The 20,609-nt window shown below is 59.9% G+C and overlaps 2 protein-coding genes across 2 annotated transcripts; both read right to left on the bottom strand.

Moving 5' to 3' along the window:
• Positions 1-175: 175 nt before the first annotated feature.
• LOC147413854 (ubiquitin carboxyl-terminal hydrolase 36-like) lies at positions 176-10,216 on the bottom strand. The gene is made up of 18 exons (XM_086477022.1): positions 9,988-10,216; positions 9,685-9,906; positions 9,399-9,509; positions 9,005-9,107; positions 8,282-8,349; positions 7,789-7,859; positions 7,292-7,374; positions 6,841-6,952; positions 6,407-6,547; positions 5,991-6,091; positions 5,561-5,684; positions 4,617-5,284; positions 3,620-3,779; positions 2,399-2,470; positions 1,963-2,102; positions 863-951; positions 359-471; positions 176-250 (listed from the first exon to the last, which is right to left on the bottom strand). Exons 1-18 carry the CDS (start codon positions 10,214-10,216, stop codon positions 176-178), a joined length of 2,682 nt encoding a protein of 893 aa, XP_086333148.1.
• Positions 10,217-10,565: 349 nt separating this feature from the next.
• On the bottom strand, positions 10,566-20,598 carry LOC147413855 (ubiquitin carboxyl-terminal hydrolase 36-like). The gene is made up of 18 exons (XM_086477023.1): positions 20,370-20,598; positions 20,067-20,288; positions 19,781-19,891; positions 19,387-19,489; positions 18,664-18,731; positions 18,171-18,241; positions 17,674-17,756; positions 17,231-17,342; positions 16,797-16,937; positions 16,381-16,481; positions 15,951-16,074; positions 15,007-15,674; positions 14,010-14,169; positions 12,789-12,860; positions 12,353-12,492; positions 11,253-11,341; positions 10,749-10,861; positions 10,566-10,640 (listed from the first exon to the last, which is right to left on the bottom strand). Exons 1-18 carry the CDS (start codon positions 20,596-20,598, stop codon positions 10,566-10,568), a joined length of 2,682 nt encoding a protein of 893 aa, XP_086333149.1.
• Between the last annotated feature and the right edge of the window lie 11 nt (positions 20,599-20,609).

Here is a 20,609-nt window from a genome sequence, read left to right on the forward strand (position 1 = left end):
CGGGTCCCCACCGCTGTGCCCACGTGTAGCCGCCTTCAAGAGCCGACTGCCACTTGCCTGCGCGATGCAAACTCCTGCCGCGCCTCTCCTGGCAAGGGACGGGGACAGCACTGCTCCTGCCCTCCGCTGCGGTCGCGCTCACTCGACTCGACTCCCTCCCCACAACCCCCTGACTTCACTCCTTCCCTCCACGTCTGCCACACTCCACGTCCCGATGTGGACTGAGGGCAAAGCCGCGCTTGCGTCTTGGCTGCAGTGGCAAGGGGGCAGGGCCTGTCAGGGCGTGGCCGCTTGGGGTCCGTGACCTTCATTGTGTGCTAACATGGGTTACCATGGCAGGGGCAGCCCGGCTGCTCACCTTGCACTCACAGCCCATCTTGTACCTCTGGTTTAGGCTCTTCTTCTGGGTCAGGCTCAGGGAGTCCCAGGTGGAGACCAAGTCGCAGAGCCCATTTCCGTGCTCGGGAAGAGCTGTTCACCCACAGTGGCATCCAGCCTTGCTGCCTGAAAAATCCATGCTGTGCTGCTCAGGGTCGTGACAACTGTCACACTACGGCTGTGCCCACACCGCTTTTCCTCATTCTGAGTGACGCTGCCCATTTTTGTGTATTCCTACCTGTGTGCAGCCAGCTGTGGCCTTCTATCCCATAAGAATTTTGGAAAATCACACATTTTTTTCCTCAATTCCTCTTCTGGGCTCACTGCCATACAGGCCCACAGTCCATGAGTATGGCTGGTAAAGTCCGAAGCAATATAGAATTGTGCACTACTGAAAAATATCCAACGGTTCAGCTCGTTTCAATCGTTTAAGGCAAGGCTTTTAGCTGGAACACAGTCGAGACAATTTAAAACTAGTGCTAACCTGCACACCCTCCTTGATTGGCACCTCTTGCTTTATCAATTCTGCGCATTTTGTTCTGTCCTTGGCAGTACATATCAAGATTTTCTTGTCTAAAAGAAACAAGAAAGATCAGTCACAAATACGCAGAAATCCAGACAACCACATCCGTGGTGCCCACACAGTAACATTGCTCTACTGTTTTCCTATGCCCAAAGCTACTAAGGATTAACTGAACACAACCATCTCTTGTCACGTGTTGTCACAAGAGGCACGTGCTGCTTCAGCATCGATCTTTCAGGCTGTTACCAGTGAGAAAAAGGAAGCGTGTTTTACTGTAGGAAACTTCGTTCAGGGCCTCATTTGCCTCTCTAGGCACCCACACGGTGAATAGCCCAGGAAACGGTACAGAAGTGAGCAGCAAAGCAAACCCAGGGCACCCCAAGAGACCCCCTAACGACACGAGTCCTTCTCTCCTTTTCACCATGAGGTCCCAAAGCAGCAGGGCAGGAGCAGGCAGGGCAGTCATGTGCTCGGGTCACACCGGGCAGGAGAGGGCAGGAAGAGCCCTCGAGCACCCAGGATTAGTAAAGAGAATTCCTGCCTTCAACTGAGGTTAGTCCATGCCCAAGGCCAGCGCTGATCCAGACGTGAAACTGAGGGGGTCAGTGAACCCCAGGTGCCACACAGGCTGCACCTTCTTCCCTCGCCTCGTCCATGAATTGTTTTCCAGGCTCCTCCACCTCACCCCGGCTCACACACCTGCAGGCTGGCTCAGGGCTGGCGGGGGGCTGGCGACCCTGGGGGCAGCAGCAGGAGCTGCTCTGACCCTGCTTGTGGGGCTGTCCCTGGGGCTGAGCACTCAGGCCCAGGGCTGGAGAACTGGGCCATGACAGGGCCTGTGGGCCCTGCGGTCTCCAGGTCCCTCCCCCAAGGCCCAGCCACGCTGGGAGTTACCTGCTCCTGCAGCACCCCTAGTCCTGGTCCTGTCCCTGTTCCTATTCCTGTCCCTGTTCCTGTCCCTGACCCTGTCCCTGTCCCCAGCTGCCCCCAGCCTGTCTCTCCTCCATTTCTCTTCAGGCCCCTCGGCCTCTGCCCCCTCTGGCCCCCAGGCCTCTCCTCACCTCAGCAGCTCCTCAGCCAGCCAGGACGTGGGGCCTGCGGAGGCGGCCTTCAGGAAGGGCCATTTCCCTGGAGCGGGGCCTGCAGCAGCGCAGGGGTGGGCACAGCTCTGCCCGCCCTCGGTCCGCTTGGGGGCCTGGGCCTGCTCAGGGAGGGAGGGGGACAGGAGGGGAGCTGCCCTGGGCTTGCTCTGCATGGTCAAGTCCCAAAAGGCGGCTCTGTCTGTGCTCCGGCCACAGCCCCGGGCAGCAGGAGCTGCGTGACGGAGCCACTGGCATCGGCCAGGCCTTGCCTCGTCACACCGCCCGTGCTGAGCCCAGCGCCCGGGGTCTTCCTCAGGCCTCACCTTCCCCTGGGTGATGGGGAGGAGACGTGGCCTGTCCCAGCGTGGCCAAGGACATCTTCCTGTGGCCAAAGGAAGGACGGAGCCCCCCTTACTCTCTCCACGGGGCTGGCCACTGTCCTTGGCTCCTGTCCCCGGGGATCTTCGGCGCTGGCAGGCCCTGCAGGCTTTCAGGGCCAAGGAAAGGCCGGAGTGCCAGGGGCTTCTGGGGCTCTGGGCAGCTTTGGGCATCTCTGAAGCTGAGGTGTGGCTGCCCCTTTCCCTCTGCAGACACAGATACTTGCTGCCCCCTTCATGGTCAAACCCTGTTTCTCCTCATGGCACATGAACTGGACAGAGGCCACATCCCTGGTAGTCTGGGAGGACTTCAGGGAAACATAGAAGTCAAAGATGCATGCAGATAGGAAGAAAGTGAAAAGCAGCCGTGTCCAGGTTTTTCTGCTGTTTCAGGACAGAACTCAGGCATTTGTGTGCATCCCAGCACCAAAGTATGCTTTTTTCCTCCAAGCTGCACAGCTTTTCACCAGCAAAAGGGAGCTGGGCTGAGCTGGCCTTCAGGATACCTCGGCTCCTTCCTCTTTTAATTGTGTGCCTATACTTCCATTGTCTTCCCAGCAATTTTTTTTCCTTCCTTTCTTCCCCACCCAGTTCCCTCCTCTTTCAAAGGTAATTATAATTGGACTTTCTGGACAGGTCATTGAGTAGGTAGACTCAGGATCTAAGTCTAGGCTGGTCTGTGCCTCCAGAGCTGTAGGCTGAGCAATTCTACCTATAAGGCTAGGTAGAGAGGAGTTCCTGTTTGTCACTTGTGGGTTTTTTTGGTCCTGAGACAGTGAAGGTAAGGTCATCAGCTCTGCAGCAGCTAAAACCACCACTGAAAGAGTTTTGCTGGTGGATGCTGTTCTGTGTGTTCTATTTTCAACAATGATTTCATTAAGCTGGAATTATTTCTATGCAATTAGGGGATGGGGATCTTCTAGCACTGGTCTTCTGTTTCTGGAGAGTGTCCTGACAGCTTTTGTCATCCAGAGCTTTCCTGTCTGTTCCCGAGACAAGCAATGGCCACGACATGGAACAACCCCTATGAGTAATGGCTTCAGCAGTAGGCTTGGATTTAGTGAATCCCCATGGACAAATGTACGTAGCAGGTCCTCCATCCAAGAATTTTGAGGTACCACCACTCTAGAGTGAATCTGGAGTTTGGTCAGGTCCGGCTTAGGGATGGGTTCAGTCTCAGGGCCATGCCCACAGGGACTTGCTGGGAAGGGGGTGGGAGCATGTCCCCAACCCCTGGCAGGAGCTGGGGGAGCCCGCACCTCTGCTGCCAGCTGCTCCCCCCAGGATTTGCTCTCTGCTGAGGCAGATGGCTGGAGAGGAGCTGCGTATCGTGGGGCAGACACTGGCGTCAGCAGAGTCACACCAGCAAGAACCTCAGTGCCAGACTCCCACCGTGCTGAGGCCTTGGCAGACCGTGCTCTGCAAAACCAGGAGAGTTCAAGGGCTTTGGGACAGCTGCAGATTTTGATGCTCCCCCAACAGGGAGGCAGCGGGGATTTGGAGGTGGCTGTGCTGCCTGTCCTGTGTGCTGCCCTGCAGTCCCCGTGCGGTAGTGAGAGGCAACGTCTGATGCAGACAGAGCACGTATAAGCAAGAGCCTTTCTGCATACCATTCCTCGGTAGTGACTGTGAACAACAAGCGTTTTCACTGCTAGGAAGCAGGCACTGTCTGGAAAAACATGCTATTGATTTCAGAAAGTGCAGTTAGAAGAGACTAAACTGAACAGTAAAATCACTGAAGAGAATTAGTTCTGGTTTAGCTCAAACCAGGAGAGCTAAGGAGCACTTATCCTAGGTCAAGGAGTTTTTGTTTCCCCTGCTCCGCCAGCCAGCAGGCGCAGAAGAAGCTGGGAGGGAGCATGGCCAGGAGAGCTGACCCCAACTGGTGAAAGGGTCGTAGAACATCATGGTCAGTAGAGAAACTGGGGGGATTTGGCCAGGAGGGGTGCATCACTGCTCTGGAATCGGTCAGTAGGTGGTGGGCAACTGCCCTATGCATCACTTGTCTTTTCTTGGGTTTTCTTGCTCTCTCTCTTTGCTATGCTCCATTTAAATACAGTTACTACTGTTCATGTTAGTATATTTTTTATTATTATTGTCATGATTTTATTTTATTTTACTTCTTTATTAAACTGTTCTTATGTCAACGAAAAGTTTTGTGTTTTTTCCGATTCTCCTCCCCATCCCAGTGGGAGGGGAGAGGAGTGAGCAAGTGGCTGCGTGGGCTTTGGCTGTTGGCTGGGGTTTAGCCACAACGCAGAGAGCACCAGCACCTTGGCCGGTGGCGGTGACATGGCGCTGGCCAACAGGCAGGATTTCCGTTTTGCTGGCTCGAAGTTTTTGGGAGCAGCCGGCTCGCCGCCGGGGCCAGCAGGGAGGTCCGTGCCGCAGCCTGTTTCCCGAGAGGTGCAGAAGATGCCAAGACTGCTGCTGGCCTTCTGGGACACCTTGGCCAGCTTCCCCGCTGCGCCGGGCACTGGCCTGGGAGCACCGCTGCTGCAAGAGACCCTCTTGAGGGTCCCGGTGTTGTCCCCACTGCCCCCAGGCTCCTGGCTGTGGCTGGGCTCCAGCAGCGCCTTGGGTGACACAGGTGGCTGCTTGTGCTCGCAGGAGCTCTGCCGGGGCAGCTCCGCTTTGGCCGCGCCTGCCCTGCTGGTGTTGCAGAAGCCTTGAGCTGCTCTGGGCGTGGGAGGCAGCTGCGGGAAGGAGAGCGACTCCTTGGGCGTCCGCGCTGCACCATTGGGCAGAGCTGTGGCCATGGGGGTGGCTTTGAGGAGCAGCCTGGGTGACGGAGAAAAAGCAGGTGCCTTTGGCGGAGCGGTTCTGTTGGGCGGCTCCAGCCCTGCCCCAGATGTACTGCGGGCCACAGGGGCTCTGACCTCCTTTGGCCCCGGCAGCTTCTTCCCCAGCAGCATGTGTGGTCTCTAGAGAAACAGAAGGACAGAGGTTCAGGGAGGAGAGCATTCAAGGAGCCAAGGACACAGAGGGATACGTCCCTCCCCATGCCTTGCCAGGCACGCTCAGGGACCCTTGGCTCAGTAGGATCCCTCCTGTCAACCGTCCTCCCTCGCACCTGCCCGTTCGGAGCAGTGCGCCTGCCTCCCTGCGGAGCTGCAGCCACCCGCCCTCGCAGAGCAGACAGAGGGGCAGCAGCTCCCAGCTCCCAGGAGCGCTGGCTGAGAGCAGCCTTAAGGACTCACCTGGCCCGTCAGCAGTGAAGACAGGGCCCTGCTGGTCACAGTTGTCTTGACCTGAGTGGAGCCAGGCAGGCTGGAGGCAGCTTTGGCCGTGGGCCCCTGCGAGCTCTTCCTGGGGCTGGGGGTTCTGGTGAAGGCAGAGAAGTGCAGGTGTTAACTGCGAGGGTTCGAGCGACGAGAGCGCTCTCGTCGGAGATGCACACAAGCAACAGGAGCCAGAAGCTCCGAGGAGATGAACCGCTCTTGATCTACAGCAAAATCCTGACAAGGAGCTGGACCTCTCCCCGCCACCCTGCTCCGAGCCAGCACGTGCACACAGGCTTTGGGGCTACTTGGGCCAAGCTCCGTCCCACACCCAGGCACGTGTTACCAGCCCCGTGCCCAATGCTGAGAGCAGGGGGAAGAGGGGCCGCAAGACACAGGGCGCTCTCACCTCAGGTAGAACAGCACGTAGGCCTGCTCTTTGAGGACCTCTTCGGTGCTGCTGGGGTGGACCCGCTCATCGTTCATTTTATACCACTGCCCATTGCTGGCCTGCAGAAGGAGAAGAGAGAATGGGGTCTGACTGTGAGCGGCGACACTCCTGGCATGAAGAGCAGCAGGAACAGTGCCCGTCGGCAGAGCTCCTCTCCCCAAAACCCACAGGCGGCCCAGGGCAGGCAAGGGGACTCTGGGAGAGCAGACCTCCACGCTTCCTGCAGCGGAGCACAGCCTGTGCAGCACACCTGATCCAGTGCTCCACACCACGCACCTCTGCTCAGCACCCTCCTTTCTGCACATTACAGGGACCCGTGAGCACCCACCAGCCCCCAGCCCAGACGGGGTGCCAAGAGAGCTCCCCGGGCTCACCTTCACGAAGCAGTAGTAGTGCCCGGCGTGGCAGCTGTACCCAGAGTGCACCAGCACCGCGTAGAGCCCGTACAGGACAGGATCCCCATTCTTCTGAGACATGTAAGGGCGGAGGTTGAAGAACTCGGGGTACCCCACGTCCTGCAGAGAGAGGATGTCTCAGGAGCCTGCACAGCAGATGGCTTTCTTGCTAGAGCAAGGGCAGCTCAGCCGTCCTGCAGATCCCACCTTTCAAGGGAGGGGGACCCGCTCTCGCCAGGCCGAGTGCACGGTGAGGAAGATGCCAGGATGAGCCAAACTCCCTCTGTGCCGCACAGCTGGGGAAGGTCAGCAGGACTGCGGCAGAGCTTGCACTGGATCGCCTCCCACCCTGCTTTGGGCAGCAGAGCCTCGGGCCAGGAGACAGCCCCCGCTCTGGATTGCCGAGCACTCACCTTTGTGAGTTTGCCTCCACCAAAGTCGGCAAAGCGCTTCAGCGAGATGGTGAGAACGTTGGAGGCTCGGTGGATGGTGAAGCCCTTGCTGGCCGTCACTTTCTTCTTGCATCTGCGCAGCAAGAGCTCGAGCTATTCAAGCTGATCCACCACCCGGACAATGCCAGCCCTGGCCAAGCGGCACACCCCACGGCAGGGACCCTGCTGACAGCGGGCACCGCTCCAGGGCACCTGCTTGTGGCCGTGTCTGCTGGCCCCTGCCCTTCCCACCAGAGGAGCAGAGGAGGGAGCTGAGGAGAGGCAGGCTTCATTGCAGGCTTCCGTGGCCACGTGCCTCACAGTTTAGCCACGGAGCAGGTAGAGAAGCCCTCCCTTACTGGAGCAGGCTTTCCGCCTGCTTCCCACCAGCACACCCACGGGCCCCTTCCCGCCCACAGCCCCACACACTCACTGGGCACACATGTAGGCGTTCTCCCCGCCCAGCAGGTCTGGCTTCACAAACAGCTCCAGCGCCTGCACTAGGTTTGCGGCTTCCTGCAAGGGCAGAGGAGAGGTCAGGGCATGAGTGGCCTGTCCACACGACAGCCCAGCTCCCCGCCGAGACACTGGCCCCGAGAGATAACACAGAGCATGAGCACAGGGCCACAGGCTACACCACACCTGTGAGCCTGCCACCAGCTAGGCACCGGCCAGCACGCTGTAAGGGACGGCGGCACTGCCCCCCACACCACAGAGCCTCAACGCAGGAGTCGTGGCCCACGCTCAGGCAACGGGCACTGCTCTGCCAGAGAGAGAAGGCAGCGCCACAACGGAAGCGGCTTCCCTCTCGCCTGCACCGTGCCTTGACGCTGGCCGGTTAAGGAGCCTTAAGAGCAGTAATGGTGCAGGTGCAGGAACGTCCCCCCACGAGAGCAGAGCTCCTTCCCATGCCCAACCCTGCCCCAGTACCCCGATCTCCAGCGGCAGGTCCAGGTAAGGGTCGTACGTGTCCGAGACGCTCTTGCACGCCAAGCACTTCACTGCAAAAGAGCGAGCAATGAGCACAGCCTGGCACAACACCTGCACCCGCCACCACCCCAGCACAGCGCAGGCAGCTGCAATATTCCCCCTCTCTGCATTTGGGCTCTGGGAGGTGAGCACCAGGATTCACAGCCTGGCAAGGAGGAAGGCTGGCAATTCCGCTGGGACAGCGGTTGTTGCTAGAGAGCTGGCAACAGGGGTTCCTCTATCAGTGGCAATGAGCTGGAGACCCACGGCCAACGGCTTTTTCCATCGCCACAACAGGGGTCACGAGCTGCAGGCACTGCCAGACTGACCGGCTGCAGCTCTGGGTACGTTACGCATGCTTCGCCACTTTCCCAAGAGATTTTTTACCGCAAGGCTCTCGGGGCAACAGCAGCCCTGAGAGTCGCAGGCCCAGGACCTGGCAGCCAGCACTCACCACGGGACCGCAGGTAACCGCCAAAGACCTGGTGAACCAGCGTCGTGGCCTGGGTCTCGCGATCCAACCTGGAGATAACAGCACCAGATCTCACACCACCCCTCCGCCATGGCCACACCCGCGGGCCACCCCTGTGTCCTCGGGACAGCTCCCCTGTGCACTCTGGCCAGCGGATGGGCTGCAGAGCTCCAAGGGCAGAGGGAAGTCGCAGCTGCTGCCAGCCTGCTCTCCCAGTGCCGCAGCTCGAGGGGTGGCACCAGGCTCCGATGCACACCTTCCTTGAGAAGGAGCAGAAACTCCTGGCTGGAGCTCAGAGCTGGGCACTGCAGACGGAGGCAACGCAGGCTTCCCGGGACGGAGAGCCCACAGGAAAGCGGCTCAGCCCTGGCCACAGCGCTGGGGCTGAACTAGCGGGCACGCCTGTATTCCTCAGCAATTGGGACAGGATCCAAACCCATAGCAGCCTCGGGATTTGGGGACAGGACCACAGCTCTGCTATGGTGGAGGAGTCAGGAGAAGGGAGAAGGCAGACAACAGCCCAGAGCTGTGTCACAGAGGGGCAGGGAGCTGGGCCACCCACTCAAGGTCCCTGGAACCAGCGGCTCCCTCTATGAGTCTGACCTGGGGGACACATTCACCCCACAGGCCCCTCCTGTGGGTGCAGGGGACCAGTGAAGGGACAGTGGGGAAGAGCAGCGATGGGCCATCAGAGGCCCCACGTACGTGGTACAGCCTTTCAAGCAGGCCTTCTGCATGGCATCGACGGTGTGACACAGGAACTCGTGCGCATCCTCCTGTCTCCTGAAGAGGATGTGCTGGGCAATATCTGCAGGAGAGGGAAGAATCAGCCCCAGCACGTGCTGCATGATGCAGGCCTTCCCTCCCTTCCTTGGGGCAGGGACTGTGGGGGTTGAGCCCCCTCAAACCAAACCAGACATCAGACTCTTGCCGGAAAGCCCCAAGTGGCCCTTGAAGGCGCCAGCCCCTGGCAGGCTCAGGGAGTCATCTCAGAAGAGCCGTCTGCCAAGACCTGCCCCCATCTCAAAGGCTACGCTCCTGCATTAGCCACTGCTCTCCTGCATGGCTACCAGGGGGAGGGGAAGGCAGCCGTCCTTACTCTTGAGGTCTCGGATGAAGGATATCGGCTTTATTGTCTTGCCGCTGTTGGCAAAAGCCTCAATTGTGTGCTTCTCCATGAGGCACATCATGCAAAAGCCTCCTTGGTCACCTGGAGCAGGAGAGGAGAAGACAGGGCGTTAACGACAGGACATGGCGCCCCACTGCCGGAGCCAGATGCAGGGGTGCTGAGCGCAGCACTGGCAACAGGACAGGCAGGCGCTCCTCCTCCCACTGGCACCCCTGCCCCAGCCCTGCTGCCTGCCGAGCCGGGCCTCCCTACTCACAGCTGCGGCTGTGCTCCTTGGAGAGCAGGTAGTTGGCGAGCGGCGGCGTGTGGGTCAGGCACTGCACCGTGGAGTTGAGGAAGCAGGTGTTCCCCAGGTTCTCCAGCCCGGCGCCGACCTGGTAGATCCGCTCCCACTTCATGGAGAGGCGCTCCACGGGGAAGAGCACCTTCTGGGGCATGGGGACCCCGTCCCCCCGTTCCCCTGCGGCATGGCGGCTGCCTGCAGGGAGAGGGGCGGTGAGTCGTGGCAGTGCGGAGCGTGGGGAGGGCCCCCCTCGCCCGCTCTACCTACCCTGCTTGCCGGGTGGCTTCTCCTTGGCAGCCTCGGCCCAGGGGTTGAGCAGCACGTACTTCCCCTGCAGCTGCTCCAGCTCGCAGGAGAAGCCGTGGCTGGTGGGCTCGACCTCGTTCTTCTGCAGCCGCATCTTCTTGGCCGAGGGGGCCAGCAGCCAGCCCAGCTCCCCATCCTCAGCCATCTCCCACCAGGTCCGCTTCAGCGCCAGCCTCGCTGCCTTCTTCGGCTTCTCCATGGTCAGTGTGGCAGAGGCCGGTGGCCCTGGCTGGGGGGAGGGGGTGGCCAGTTGAGTGGGAGCACCGGCCCTTTCCACTCTGTTCCCAACGCAGGGCGGTGTTGTCAGGGCAATAGGAACGCAGGCCTCGGCATCCCGGGGCCCATCCCAGCCCATCCCACCGCAGTCACCATCCGGGTCCCCACCGCTGTGCCCACGTGTAGCCGCCTTCAAGAGCCGACTGCCACTTGCCTGCGCGATGCAAACTCCTGCCGCGCCTCTCCTGGCAAGGGACGGGGACAGCACTGCTCCTGCCCTCCGCTGCGGTCGCGCTCACTCGACTCGACTCCCTCCCCACAACCCCCTGACTTCACTCCTTCCCTCCACGTCTGCCACACTCCACGTCCCGATGTGGACTGAGGGCAAAGCCGCGCTTGCGTCTTGGCTGCAGTGGCAAGGGGGCAGGGCCTGTCAGGGCGTGGCCGCTTGGGGTCCGTGACCTTCATTGTGTGCTAACATGGGTTACCATGGCAGGGGCAGCCCGGCTGCTCACCTTGCACTCACAGCCCATCTTGTACCTCTGGTTTAGGCTCTTCTTCTGGGTCAGGCTCAGGGAGTCCCAGGTGGAGACCAAGTCGCAGAGCCCATTTCCGTGCTCGGGAAGAGCTGTTCACCCACAGTGGCATCCAGCCTTGCTGCCTGAAAAATCCATGCTGTGCTGCTCAGGGTCGTGACAACTGTCACACTACGGCTGTGCCCACACCGCTTTTCCTCATTCTGAGTGACGCTGCCCATTTTTGTGTATTCCTACCTGTGTGCAGCCAGCTGTGGCCTTCTATCCCATAAGAATTTTGGAAAATCACACATTTTTTTCCTCAATTCCTCTTCTGGGCTCACTGCCATACAGGCCCACAGTCCATGAGTATGGCTGGTAAAGTCCGAAGCAATATAGAATTGTGCACTACTGAAAAATATCCAACGGTTCAGCTCGTTTCAATCGTTTAAGGCAAGGCTTTTAGCTGGAACACAGTCGAGACAATTTAAAACTAGTGCTAACCTGCACACCCTCCTTGATTGGCACCTCTTGCTTTATCAATTCTGCGCATTTTGTTCTGTCCTTGGCAGTACATATCAAGATTTTCTTGTCTAAAAGAAACAAGAAAGATCAGTCACAAATACGCAGAAATCCAGACAACCACATCCGTGGTGCCCACACAGTAACATTGCTCTACTGTTTTCCTATGCCCAAAGCTACTAAGGATTAACTGAACACAACCATCTCTTGTCACGTGTTGTCACAAGAGGCACGTGCTGCTTCAGCATCGATCTTTCAGGCTGTTACCAGTGAGAAAAAGGAAGCGTGTTTTACTGTAGGAAACTTCGTTCAGGGCCTCATTTGCCTCTCTAGGCACCCACACGGTGAATAGCCCAGGAAACGGTACAGAAGTGAGCAGCAAAGCAAACCCAGGGCACCCCAAGAGACCCCCTAACGACACGAGTCCTTCTCTCCTTTTCACCATGAGGTCCCAAAGCAGCAGGGCAGGAGCAGGCAGGGCAGTCATGTGCTCGGGTCACACCGGGCAGGAGAGGGCAGGAAGAGCCCTCGAGCACCCAGGATTAGTAAAGAGAATTCCTGCCTTCAACTGAGGTTAGTCCATGCCCAAGGCCAGCGCTGATCCAGACGTGAAACTGAGGGGGTCAGTGAACCCCAGGTGCCACACAGGCTGCACCTTCTTCCCTCGCCTCGTCCATGAATTGTTTTCCAGGCTCCTCCACCTCACCCCGGCTCACACACCTGCAGGCTGGCTCAGGGCTGGCGGGGGGCTGGCGACCCTGGGGGCAGCAGCAGGAGCTGCTCTGACCCTGCTTGTGGGGCTGTCCCTGGGGCTGAGCACTCAGGCCCAGGGCTGGAGAACTGGGCCATGACAGGGCCTGTGGGCCCTGCGGTCTCCAGGTCCCTCCCCCAAGGCCCAGCCACGCTGGGAGTTACCTGCTCCTGCAGCACCCCTAGTCCTGGTCCTGTCCCTGTTCCTATTCCTGTCCCTGTTCCTGTCCCTGACCCTGTCCCTGTCCCCAGCTGCCCCCAGCCTGTCTCTCCTCCATTTCTCTTCAGGCCCCTCGGCCTCTGCCCCCTCTGGCCCCCAGGCCTCTCCTCACCTCAGCAGCTCCTCAGCCAGCCAGGACGTGGGGCCTGCGGAGGCGGCCTTCAGGAAGGGCCATTTCCCTGGAGCGGGGCCTGCAGCAGCGCAGGGGTGGGCACAGCTCTGCCCGCCCTCGGTCCGCTTGGGGGCCTGGGCCTGCTCAGGGAGGGAGGGGGACAGGAGGGGAGCTGCCCTGGGCTTGCTCTGCATGGTCAAGTCCCAAAAGGCGGCTCTGTCTGTGCTCCGGCCACAGCCCCGGGCAGCAGGAGCTGCGTGACGGAGCCACTGGCATCGGCCAGGCCTTGCCTCGTCACACCGCCCGTGCTGAGCCCAGTGCCCGGGGTCTTCCTCAGGCCTCACCTTCCCCTGGGTGATGGGGAGGAGACGTGGCCTGTCCCGGCGTGGCCAAGGACATCTTCCTGTGGCCAAAGGAAGGACGGAGCCCCCCTTACTCTCTCCACGGGGCTGGCCACTGTCCTTGGCTCCTGTCCCCGGGGATCTTCGGCGCTGGCAGGCCCTGCAGGCTTTCAGGGCCAAGGAAAGGCCGGAGTGCCAGGGGCTTCTGGGGCTCTGGGCAGCTTTGGGCATCTCTGAAGCTGAGGTGTGGCTGCCCCTTTCCCTCTGCAGACACAGATACTTGCTGCCCCCTTCATGGTCAAACCCTGTTTCTCCTCATGGCACATGAACTGGACAGAGGCCACATCCCTGGTAGTCTGGGAGGACTTCAGGGAAACATAGAAGTCAAAGATGCATGCAGATAGGAAGAAAGTGAAAAGCAGCCGTGTCCAGGTTTTTCTGCTGTTTCAGGACAGAACTCAGGCATTTGTGTGCATCCCAGCACCAAAGTATGCTTTTTTCCTCCAAGCTGCACAGCTTTTCACCAGCAAAAGGGAGCTGGGCTGAGCTGGCCTTCAGGATACCTCGGCTCCTTCCTCTTTTAATTGTGTGCCTATACTTCCATTGTCTTCCCAGCAATTTTTTTTCCTTCCTTTCTTCCCCACCCAGTTCCCTCCTCTTTCAAAGGTAATTATAATTGGACTTTCTGGACAGGTCATTGAGTAGGTAGACTCAGGATCTAAGTCTAGGCTGGTCTGTGCCTCCAGAGCTGTAGGCTGAGCAATTCTACCTATAAGGCTAGGTAGAGAGGAGTTCCTGTTTGTCACTTGTGGGTTTTTTTGGTCCTGAGACAGTGAAGGTAAGGTCATCAGCTCTGCAGCAGCTAAAACCACCACTGAAAGAGTTTTGCTGGTGGATGCTGTTCTGTGTGTTCTATTTTCAACAATGATTTCATTAAGCTGGAATTATTTCTATGCAATTAGGGGATGGGGATCTTCTAGCACTGGTCTTCTGTTTCTGGAGAGTGTCCTGACAGCTTTTGTCATCCAGAGCTTTCCTGTCTGTTCCCGAGACAAGCAATGGCCACGACATGGAACAACCCCTATGAGTAATGGCTTCAGCAGTAGGCTTGGATTTAGTGAATCCCCATGGACAAATGTACGTAGCAGGTCCTCCATCCAAGAATTTTGAGGTACCACCACTCTAGAGTGAATCTGGAGTTTGGTCAGGTCCGGCTTAGGGATGGGTTCAGTCTCAGGGCCATGCCCACAGGGACTTGCTGGGAAGGGGGTGGGAGCATGTCCCCAACCCCTGGCAGGAGCTGGGGGAGCCCGCACCTCTGCTGCCAGCTGCTCCCCCCAGGATTTGCTCTCTGCTGAGGCAGATGGCTGGAGAGGAGCTGCGTATCGTGGGGCAGACACTGGCGTCAGCAGAGTCACACCAGCAAGAACCTCAGTGCCAGACTCCCACCGTGCTGAGGCCTTGGCAGACCGTGCTCTGCAAAACCAGGAGAGTTCAAGGGCTTTGGGACAGCTGCAGATTTTGATGCTCCCCCAACAGGGAGGCAGCGGGGATTTGGAGGTGGCTGTGCTGCCTGTCCTGTGTGCTGCCCTGCAGTCCCCGTGCGGTAGTGAGAGGCAACGTCTGATGCAGACAGAGCACGTATAAGCAAGAGCCTTTCTGCATACCATTCCTCGGTAGTGACTGTGAACAACAAGCGTTTTCACTGCTAGGAAGCAGGCACTGTCTGGAAAAACATGCTATTGATTTCAGAAAGTGCAGTTAGAAGAGACTAAACTGAACATTAAAATCACTGAAGAGAATTAGTTCTGGTTTAGCTCAAACCAGGAGAGCTAAGGAGCACTTATCCTAGGTCAAGGAGTTTTTGTTTCCCCTGCTCCGCCAGCCAGCAGGCGCAGAAGAAGCTGGGAGGGAGCATGGCCAGGAGAGCTGACCCCAACTGGTGAAAGGGTCATAGAACATCATGGTCAGTAGAGAAACTGGGGGGATTTGGCCAGGAGGGGTGCATCACTGCTCTGGAATCGGTCAGTAGGTGGTGGGCAACTGCCCTATGCATCACTTGTCTTTTCTTGGGTTTTCTTGCTCTCTCTCTTTGCTATGCTCCATTTAAATACAGTTACTACTGTTCATGTTAGTATATTTTTTATTATTATTGTCATGATTTTATTTTATTTTACTTCTTTATTAAACTGTTCTTATGTCAACGAAAAGTTTTGTGTTTTTTCCGATTCTCCTCCCCATCCCAGTGGGAGGGGAGAGGAGTGAGCAAGTGGCTGCGTGGGCTTTGGCTGTTGGCTGGGGTTTAGCCACAACGCAGAGAGCACCAGCACCTTGGCCGGTGGCGGTGACATGGCGCTGGCCAACAGGCAGGATTTCCGTTTTGCTGGCTCGGAGTTTTTGGGAGCAGCCGGCTCGCCGCCGGGGCCAGCAGGGAGGTCCGTGCCGCAGCCTGTTTCCCGAGAGGTGCAGAAGATGCCAAGACTGCTGCTGGCCTTCTGGGACACCTTGGCCAGCTTCCCCACTGCGCCGGGCACTGGCCTGGGAGCACCGCTGCTGCAAGAGACCCTCTTGAGGGTCCCGGTGTTGTCCCCACTGCCCCCAGGCTCCTGGCTGTGGCTGGGCTCCAGCAGCGCCTTGGGTGACACAGGTGGCTGCTTGTGCTCGCAGGAGCTCTGCCGGGGCAGCTCCGCTTTGGCCGCGCCTGCCCTGCTGGTGTTGCAGAAGCCTTGAGCTGCTCTGGGCGCGGGAGGCAGCTGCGGGAAGGAGAGCGACTCCTTGGGCATCCGCGCTGCACCATTGGGCAGAGCTGTGGCCATGGGGGTGGCTTTGAGGAGCAGCCTGGGTGACGGAGAAAAAGCAGGTGCCTTTGGCGGAGCGGTTCTGTTGGGCGGCTCCAGCCCTGCCCCAGATGTACTGTGGGCCACAGGGGCTCTGACCTCCTTCGGCCCCGGCAGCTTCTTCCCCAGCAGCATGTGTGGTCTCTAGAGAAACAGAAGGACAGAGGTTCAGGGAGGAGAGCATTCAAGGAGCCAAGGACACAGAGGGATACGTCCCTCCCCATGCCTTGCCAGGCACGCTCAGGGACCCTTGGCTCAGTAGGATCCCTCCTGTCAACCGTCCTCCCTCGCACCTGCCCGTTCGGAGCAGTGCGCCTGCCTCCCTGCGGAGCTGCAGCCACCCGCCCTCGCAGAGCAGACAGAGGGGCAGCAGCTCCCAGCTCCCAGGAGCGCTGGCTGAGAGCAGCCTTAAGGACTCACCTGGCCCGTCAGCAGTGAAGACAGGGCCCTGCTGGTCACAGTTGTCTTGACCTGAGTGGAGCCAGGCAGGCTGGAGGCAGCTTTGGCCGTGGGCCCCTGCGAGCTCTTCCTGGGGCTGGGGGTTCTGGTGAAGGCAGAGAAGTGCAGGTGTTAACTGCGAGGGTTCGAGCGACGAGAGCGCTCTCGTCGGAGATGCACACAAGCAACAGGAGCCAGAAGCTCCGAGGAGATGAACCGCTCTTGATCTACAGCAAAATCCTGACAAGGAGCTGGACCTCTCCCCGCCACCCTGCTCCGAGCCAGCACGTGCACACAGGCTTTGGGGCTACTTGGGCCAAGCTCCGTCCCACACCCAGGCACGTGTTACCAGCCCCGTGCCCAATGCTGAGAGCAGGGGGAAGAGGGGCCGCAAGACACAGGGCGCTCTCACCTCAGGTAGAACAGCACGTAGGCCTGCTCTTTGAGGACCTCTTCGGTGCTGCTGGGGTGGACCCGCTCATCGTTCATTTTATACCACTGCCCATTGCTGGCCTGCAGAAGGAGAAGAGAGAATGGGGTCCGACTGTGAGCGGCGACACTCCTGGCATGAAGAGCAGCAGGAACAGTGCCCGTCGGCAGAGCTCCTCTCCCCAAAACCCACAGGCGGCCCAGGGCAGGCAAGGGGACTCTGGGAGAGCAGACCTCCACGCTTCCTGCAGCGGAGCACAGCCTGTGCAGCACACCTGATCCAGTGCTCCACACCACGCACCTCTGCTCAGCACCCTCCTTTCTGCACATTACAGGGACCCGTGAGCACCCACCAGCCCCCAGCCCAGACGGGGTGCCAAGAGAGCTCCCCGGGCTCACCTTCACGAAGCAGTAGTAGTGCCCGGCGTGGCAGCTGTACCCAGAGTGCACCAGCACCGCGTAGAGCCCGTACAGGACAGGATCCCCATTCTTCTGAGACATGTAAGGGCGGAGGTTGAAGAACTCGGGGTACCCCACGTCCTGCAGAGAGAGGATGTCTCAGGAGCCTGCACAGCAGATGGCTTTCTTGCTAGAGCAAGGGCAGCTCAGCCGTCCTGCAGATCCCACCTTTCAAGGGAGGGGGACCCGCTCTCGCCAGGCCGAGTGCACGGTGAGGAAGATGCCAGGATGAGCCAAACTCCCTCTGTGCCGCACAGCTGGGGAAGGTCAGCAGGACTGCGGCAGAGCTTGCACTGGATCGCCTCCCACCCTGCTTTGGGCAGCAGAGCCTCGGGCCAGGAGACAGCCCCCGCTCTGGATTGCCGAGCACTCACCTTTGTGAGTTTGCCTCCACCAAAGTCGGCAAAGCGCTTCAGCGAGATGGTGAGAACGTTGGAGGCTCGGTGGATGGTGAAGCCCTTGCTGGCCGTCACTTTCTTCTTGCATCTGCGCAGCAAGAGCTCGAGCTATTCAAGCTGATCCACCACCCGGACAATGCCAGCCCTGGCCAAGCGGCACACCCCACGGCAGGGACCCTGCTGACAGCGGGCACCGCTCCAGGGCACCTGCTTGTGGCCGTGTCTGCTGGCCCCTGCCCTTCCCACCAGAGGAGGGAGCTGAGGAGAGGCAGGCTTCATTGCAGGCTTCCGTGGCCACGTGCCTCACAGTTTAGCCACGGAGCAGGTAGAGAAGCCCTCCCTTACTGGAGCAGGCTTTCCGCCTGCTTCCCACCAGCACACCCACGGGCCCCTTCCCGCCCACAGCCCCACACACTCACTGGGCACACATGTAGGCGTTCTCCCCGCCCAGCAGGTCTGGCTTCACAAACAGCTCCAGCGCCTGCACTAGGTTTGCGGCTTCCTGCAAGGGCAGAGGAGAGGTCAGGGCATGAGTGGCCTGTCCACACGACAGCCCAGCTCCCCGCCGAGACACTGGCCCCGAGAGATAACACAGAGCATGAGCACAGGGCCACAGGCTACACCACACCTGTGAGCCTGCCACCAGCTAGGCACCGGCCAGCACGCTGTAAGGGACGGCGGCACTGCCCCCCACACCACAGAGCCTCAACGCAGGAGTCGTGGCCCACGCTCAGGCAACGGGCACTGCTCTGCCAGAGAGAGAAGGCAGCGCCACAACGGAAGCGGCTTCCCTCTCGCCTGCACCGTGCCTTGACGCTGGCCGGTTAAGGAGCCTTAAGAGCAGTAATGGTGCAGGTGCAGGAACGTCCCCCCACGAGAGCAGAGCTCCTTCCCATGCCCAACCCTGCCCCAGTACCCCGATCTCCAGCGGCAGGTCCAGGTAAGGGTCGTACGTGTCCGAGACGCTCTTGCACGCCAAGCACTTCACTGCAAAAGAGCGAGCAATGAGCACAGCCTGGCACAACACCTGCACCCGCCACCACCCCAGCACAGCGCAGGCAGCTGCAATATTCCCCCTCTCTGCATTTGGGCTCTGGGAGGTGAGCACCAGGATTCACAGCCTGGCAAGGAGGAAGGCTGGCAATTCCGCTGGGACAGCGGTTGTTGCTAGAGAGCTGGCAACAGGGGTTCCTCTATCAGTGGCAATGAGCTGGAGACCCACGGCCAACGGCTTTTTCCATCGCCACAACAGGGGTCACGAGCTGCAGGCACTGCCAGACTGACCGGCTGCAGCTCTGGGTACGTTACGCATGCTTCGCCACTTTCCCAAGAGATTTTTTACCGCAAGGCTCTCGGGGCAACAGCAGCCCTGAGAGTCGCAGGCCCAGGACCTGGCAGCCAGCACTCACCACGGGACCGCAGGTAACCGCCAAAGACCTGGTGAACCAGCGTCGTGGCCTGGGTCTCGCGATCCAACCTGGAGATAACAGCACCAGATCTCACACCACCCCTCCGCCATGGCCACACCCGCGGGCCACCCCTGTGTCCTCGGGACAGCTCCCCTGTGCACTCTGGCCAGCGGATGGGCTGCAGAGCTCCAAGGGCAGAGGGAAGTCGCAGCTGCTGCCAGCCTGCTCTCCCAGTGCCGCAGCTCGAGGGGTGGCACCAGGCTCCGATGCACACCTTCCTTGAGAAGGAGCAGAAACTCCTGGCTGGAGCTCAGAGCTGGGCACTGCAGACGGAGGCAACGCAGGCTTCCCGGGACGGAGAGCCCACAGGAAAGCGGCTCAGCCCTGGCCACAGCGCTGGGGCTGAACTAGCGGGCACGCCTGTATTCCTCAGCAATTGGGACAGGATCCAAACCCATAGCAGCCTCGGGATTTGGGGACAGGACCACAGCTCTGCTATGGTGGAGGAGTCAGGAGAAGGGAGAAGGCAGACAACAGCCCAGAGCTGTGTCACAGAGGGGCAGGGAGCTGGGCCACCCACTCAAGGTCCCTGGAACCAGCGGCTCCCTCTATGAGTCTGACCTGGGGGACACATTCACCCCACAGGCCCCTCCTGTGGGTGCAGGGGACCAGTGAAGGGACAGTGGGGAAGAGCAGCGATGGGCCATCAGAGGCCCCACGTACGTGGTACAGCCTTTCAAGCAGGCCTTCTGCATGGCATCGACGGTGTGACACAGGAACTCGTGCGCATCCTCCTGTCTCCTGAAGAGGATGTGCTGGGCAATATCTGCAGGAGAGGGAAGAATCAGCCCCAGCACGTGCTGCATGATGCAGGCCTTCCCTCCCTTCCTTGGGGCAGGGACTGTGGGGCTTGAGCCCCCTCAAACCAAACCAGACATCAGACTCTTGCCGGAAAGCCCCAAGTGGCCCTTGAAGGCGCCAGCCCCTGGCAGGCTCAGGGAGTCATCTCAGAAGAGCCGTCTGCCAAGACCTGCCCCCATCTCAAAGGCTACGCTCCTGCATTAGCCACTGCTCTCCTGCATGGCTACCAGGGGGAGGGGAAGGCAGCCGTCCTTACTCTTGAGGTCTCGGATGAAGGATATCGGCTTTATTGTCTTGCCGCTGTTGGCAAAAGCCTCAATTGTGTGCTTCTCCATGAGGCACATCATGCAAAAGCCTCCTTGGTCACCTGGAGCAGGAGAGGAGAAGACAGGGCGTTAACGACAGGACATGGCGCCCCACTGCCGGAGCCAGATGCAGGGGTGCTGAGCGCAGCACTGGCAACAGGACAGGCAGGCGCTCCTCCTCCCACTGGCACCCCTGCCCCAGCCCTGCTGCCTGCCGAGCCGGGCCTCCCTACTCACAGCTGCGGCTGTGCTCCTTGGAGAGCAGGTAGTTGGCGAGCGGCGGCGTGTGGGTCAGGCACTGCACCGTGGAGTTGAGGAAGCAGGTGTTCCCCAGGTTCTCCAGCCCGGCGCCGACCTGGTAGATCCGCTCCCACTTCATGGAGAGGCGCTCCACGGGGAAGAGCACCTTCTGGGGCATGGGGACCCCGTCCCCCCGTTCCCCTGCGGCATGGCGGCTGCCTGCAGGGAGAGGGGCGGTGAGTCGTGGCAGTGCGGAGCGTGGGGAGGGCCCCCCTCGCCCGCTCTACCTACCCTGCTTGCCGGGTGGCTTCTCCTTGGCAGCCTCGGCCCAGGGGTTGAGCAGCACGTACTTCCCCTGCAGCTGCTCCAGCTCGCAGGAGAAGCCGTGGCTGGTGGGCTCGACCTCGTTCTTCTGCAGCCGCATCTTCTTGGCCGAGGGGGCCAGCAGCCAGCCCAGCTCCCCATCCTCAGCCATCTCCCACCAGGTCCGCTTCAGCGCCAGCCTCGCTGCCTTCTTCGGCTTCTCCATGGTCAGTGTGG

The sequence above is a fragment of the Leptosomus discolor genome, chromosome 23, assembly GCF_034619465.1.
Source record: "Leptosomus discolor isolate bLepDis1 chromosome 23, bLepDis1.hap2, whole genome shotgun sequence".
NCBI lineage: Eukaryota > Metazoa > Chordata > Aves > Leptosomiformes > Leptosomidae > Leptosomus > Leptosomus discolor.

What these genes read in the sequence shown, in the direction of transcription:
- LOC147413854 (XM_086477022.1), bottom strand. Translation starts at nt 10,216, where the DNA reads ATGGAGAAGCCGAAGAAGGCAGCGAGGCTGGCGCTGAAGCGGACCTGG. An exon ending in TGCTTGAAAGGCTGTACCAC is followed by an intron (nt 8,350 to 9,004) that starts GTACGTGGGGCC and finishes TGTTATCTCCAG; the next exon opens with GTTGGATCGCGAGACCCAGG. An exon ending in AGATGGGCTGTGAGTGCAAG is followed by an intron (nt 251 to 358) that starts GTGAGCAGCCGG and finishes TTGCCACTGCAG; the next exon opens with CCAAGACGCAAGCGCGGCTT.
- LOC147413855 (XM_086477023.1), bottom strand. Translation starts at nt 20,598, where the DNA reads ATGGAGAAGCCGAAGAAGGCAGCGAGGCTGGCGCTGAAGCGGACCTGG. An exon ending in TGCTTGAAAGGCTGTACCAC is followed by an intron (nt 18,732 to 19,386) that starts GTACGTGGGGCC and finishes TGTTATCTCCAG; the next exon opens with GTTGGATCGCGAGACCCAGG. An exon ending in TGGCCAGCCCCGTGGAGAGA is followed by an intron (nt 12,493 to 12,788) that starts GTAAGGGGGGCT and finishes CTCCCTGAGCAG; the next exon opens with GCCCAGGCCCCCAAGCGGAC.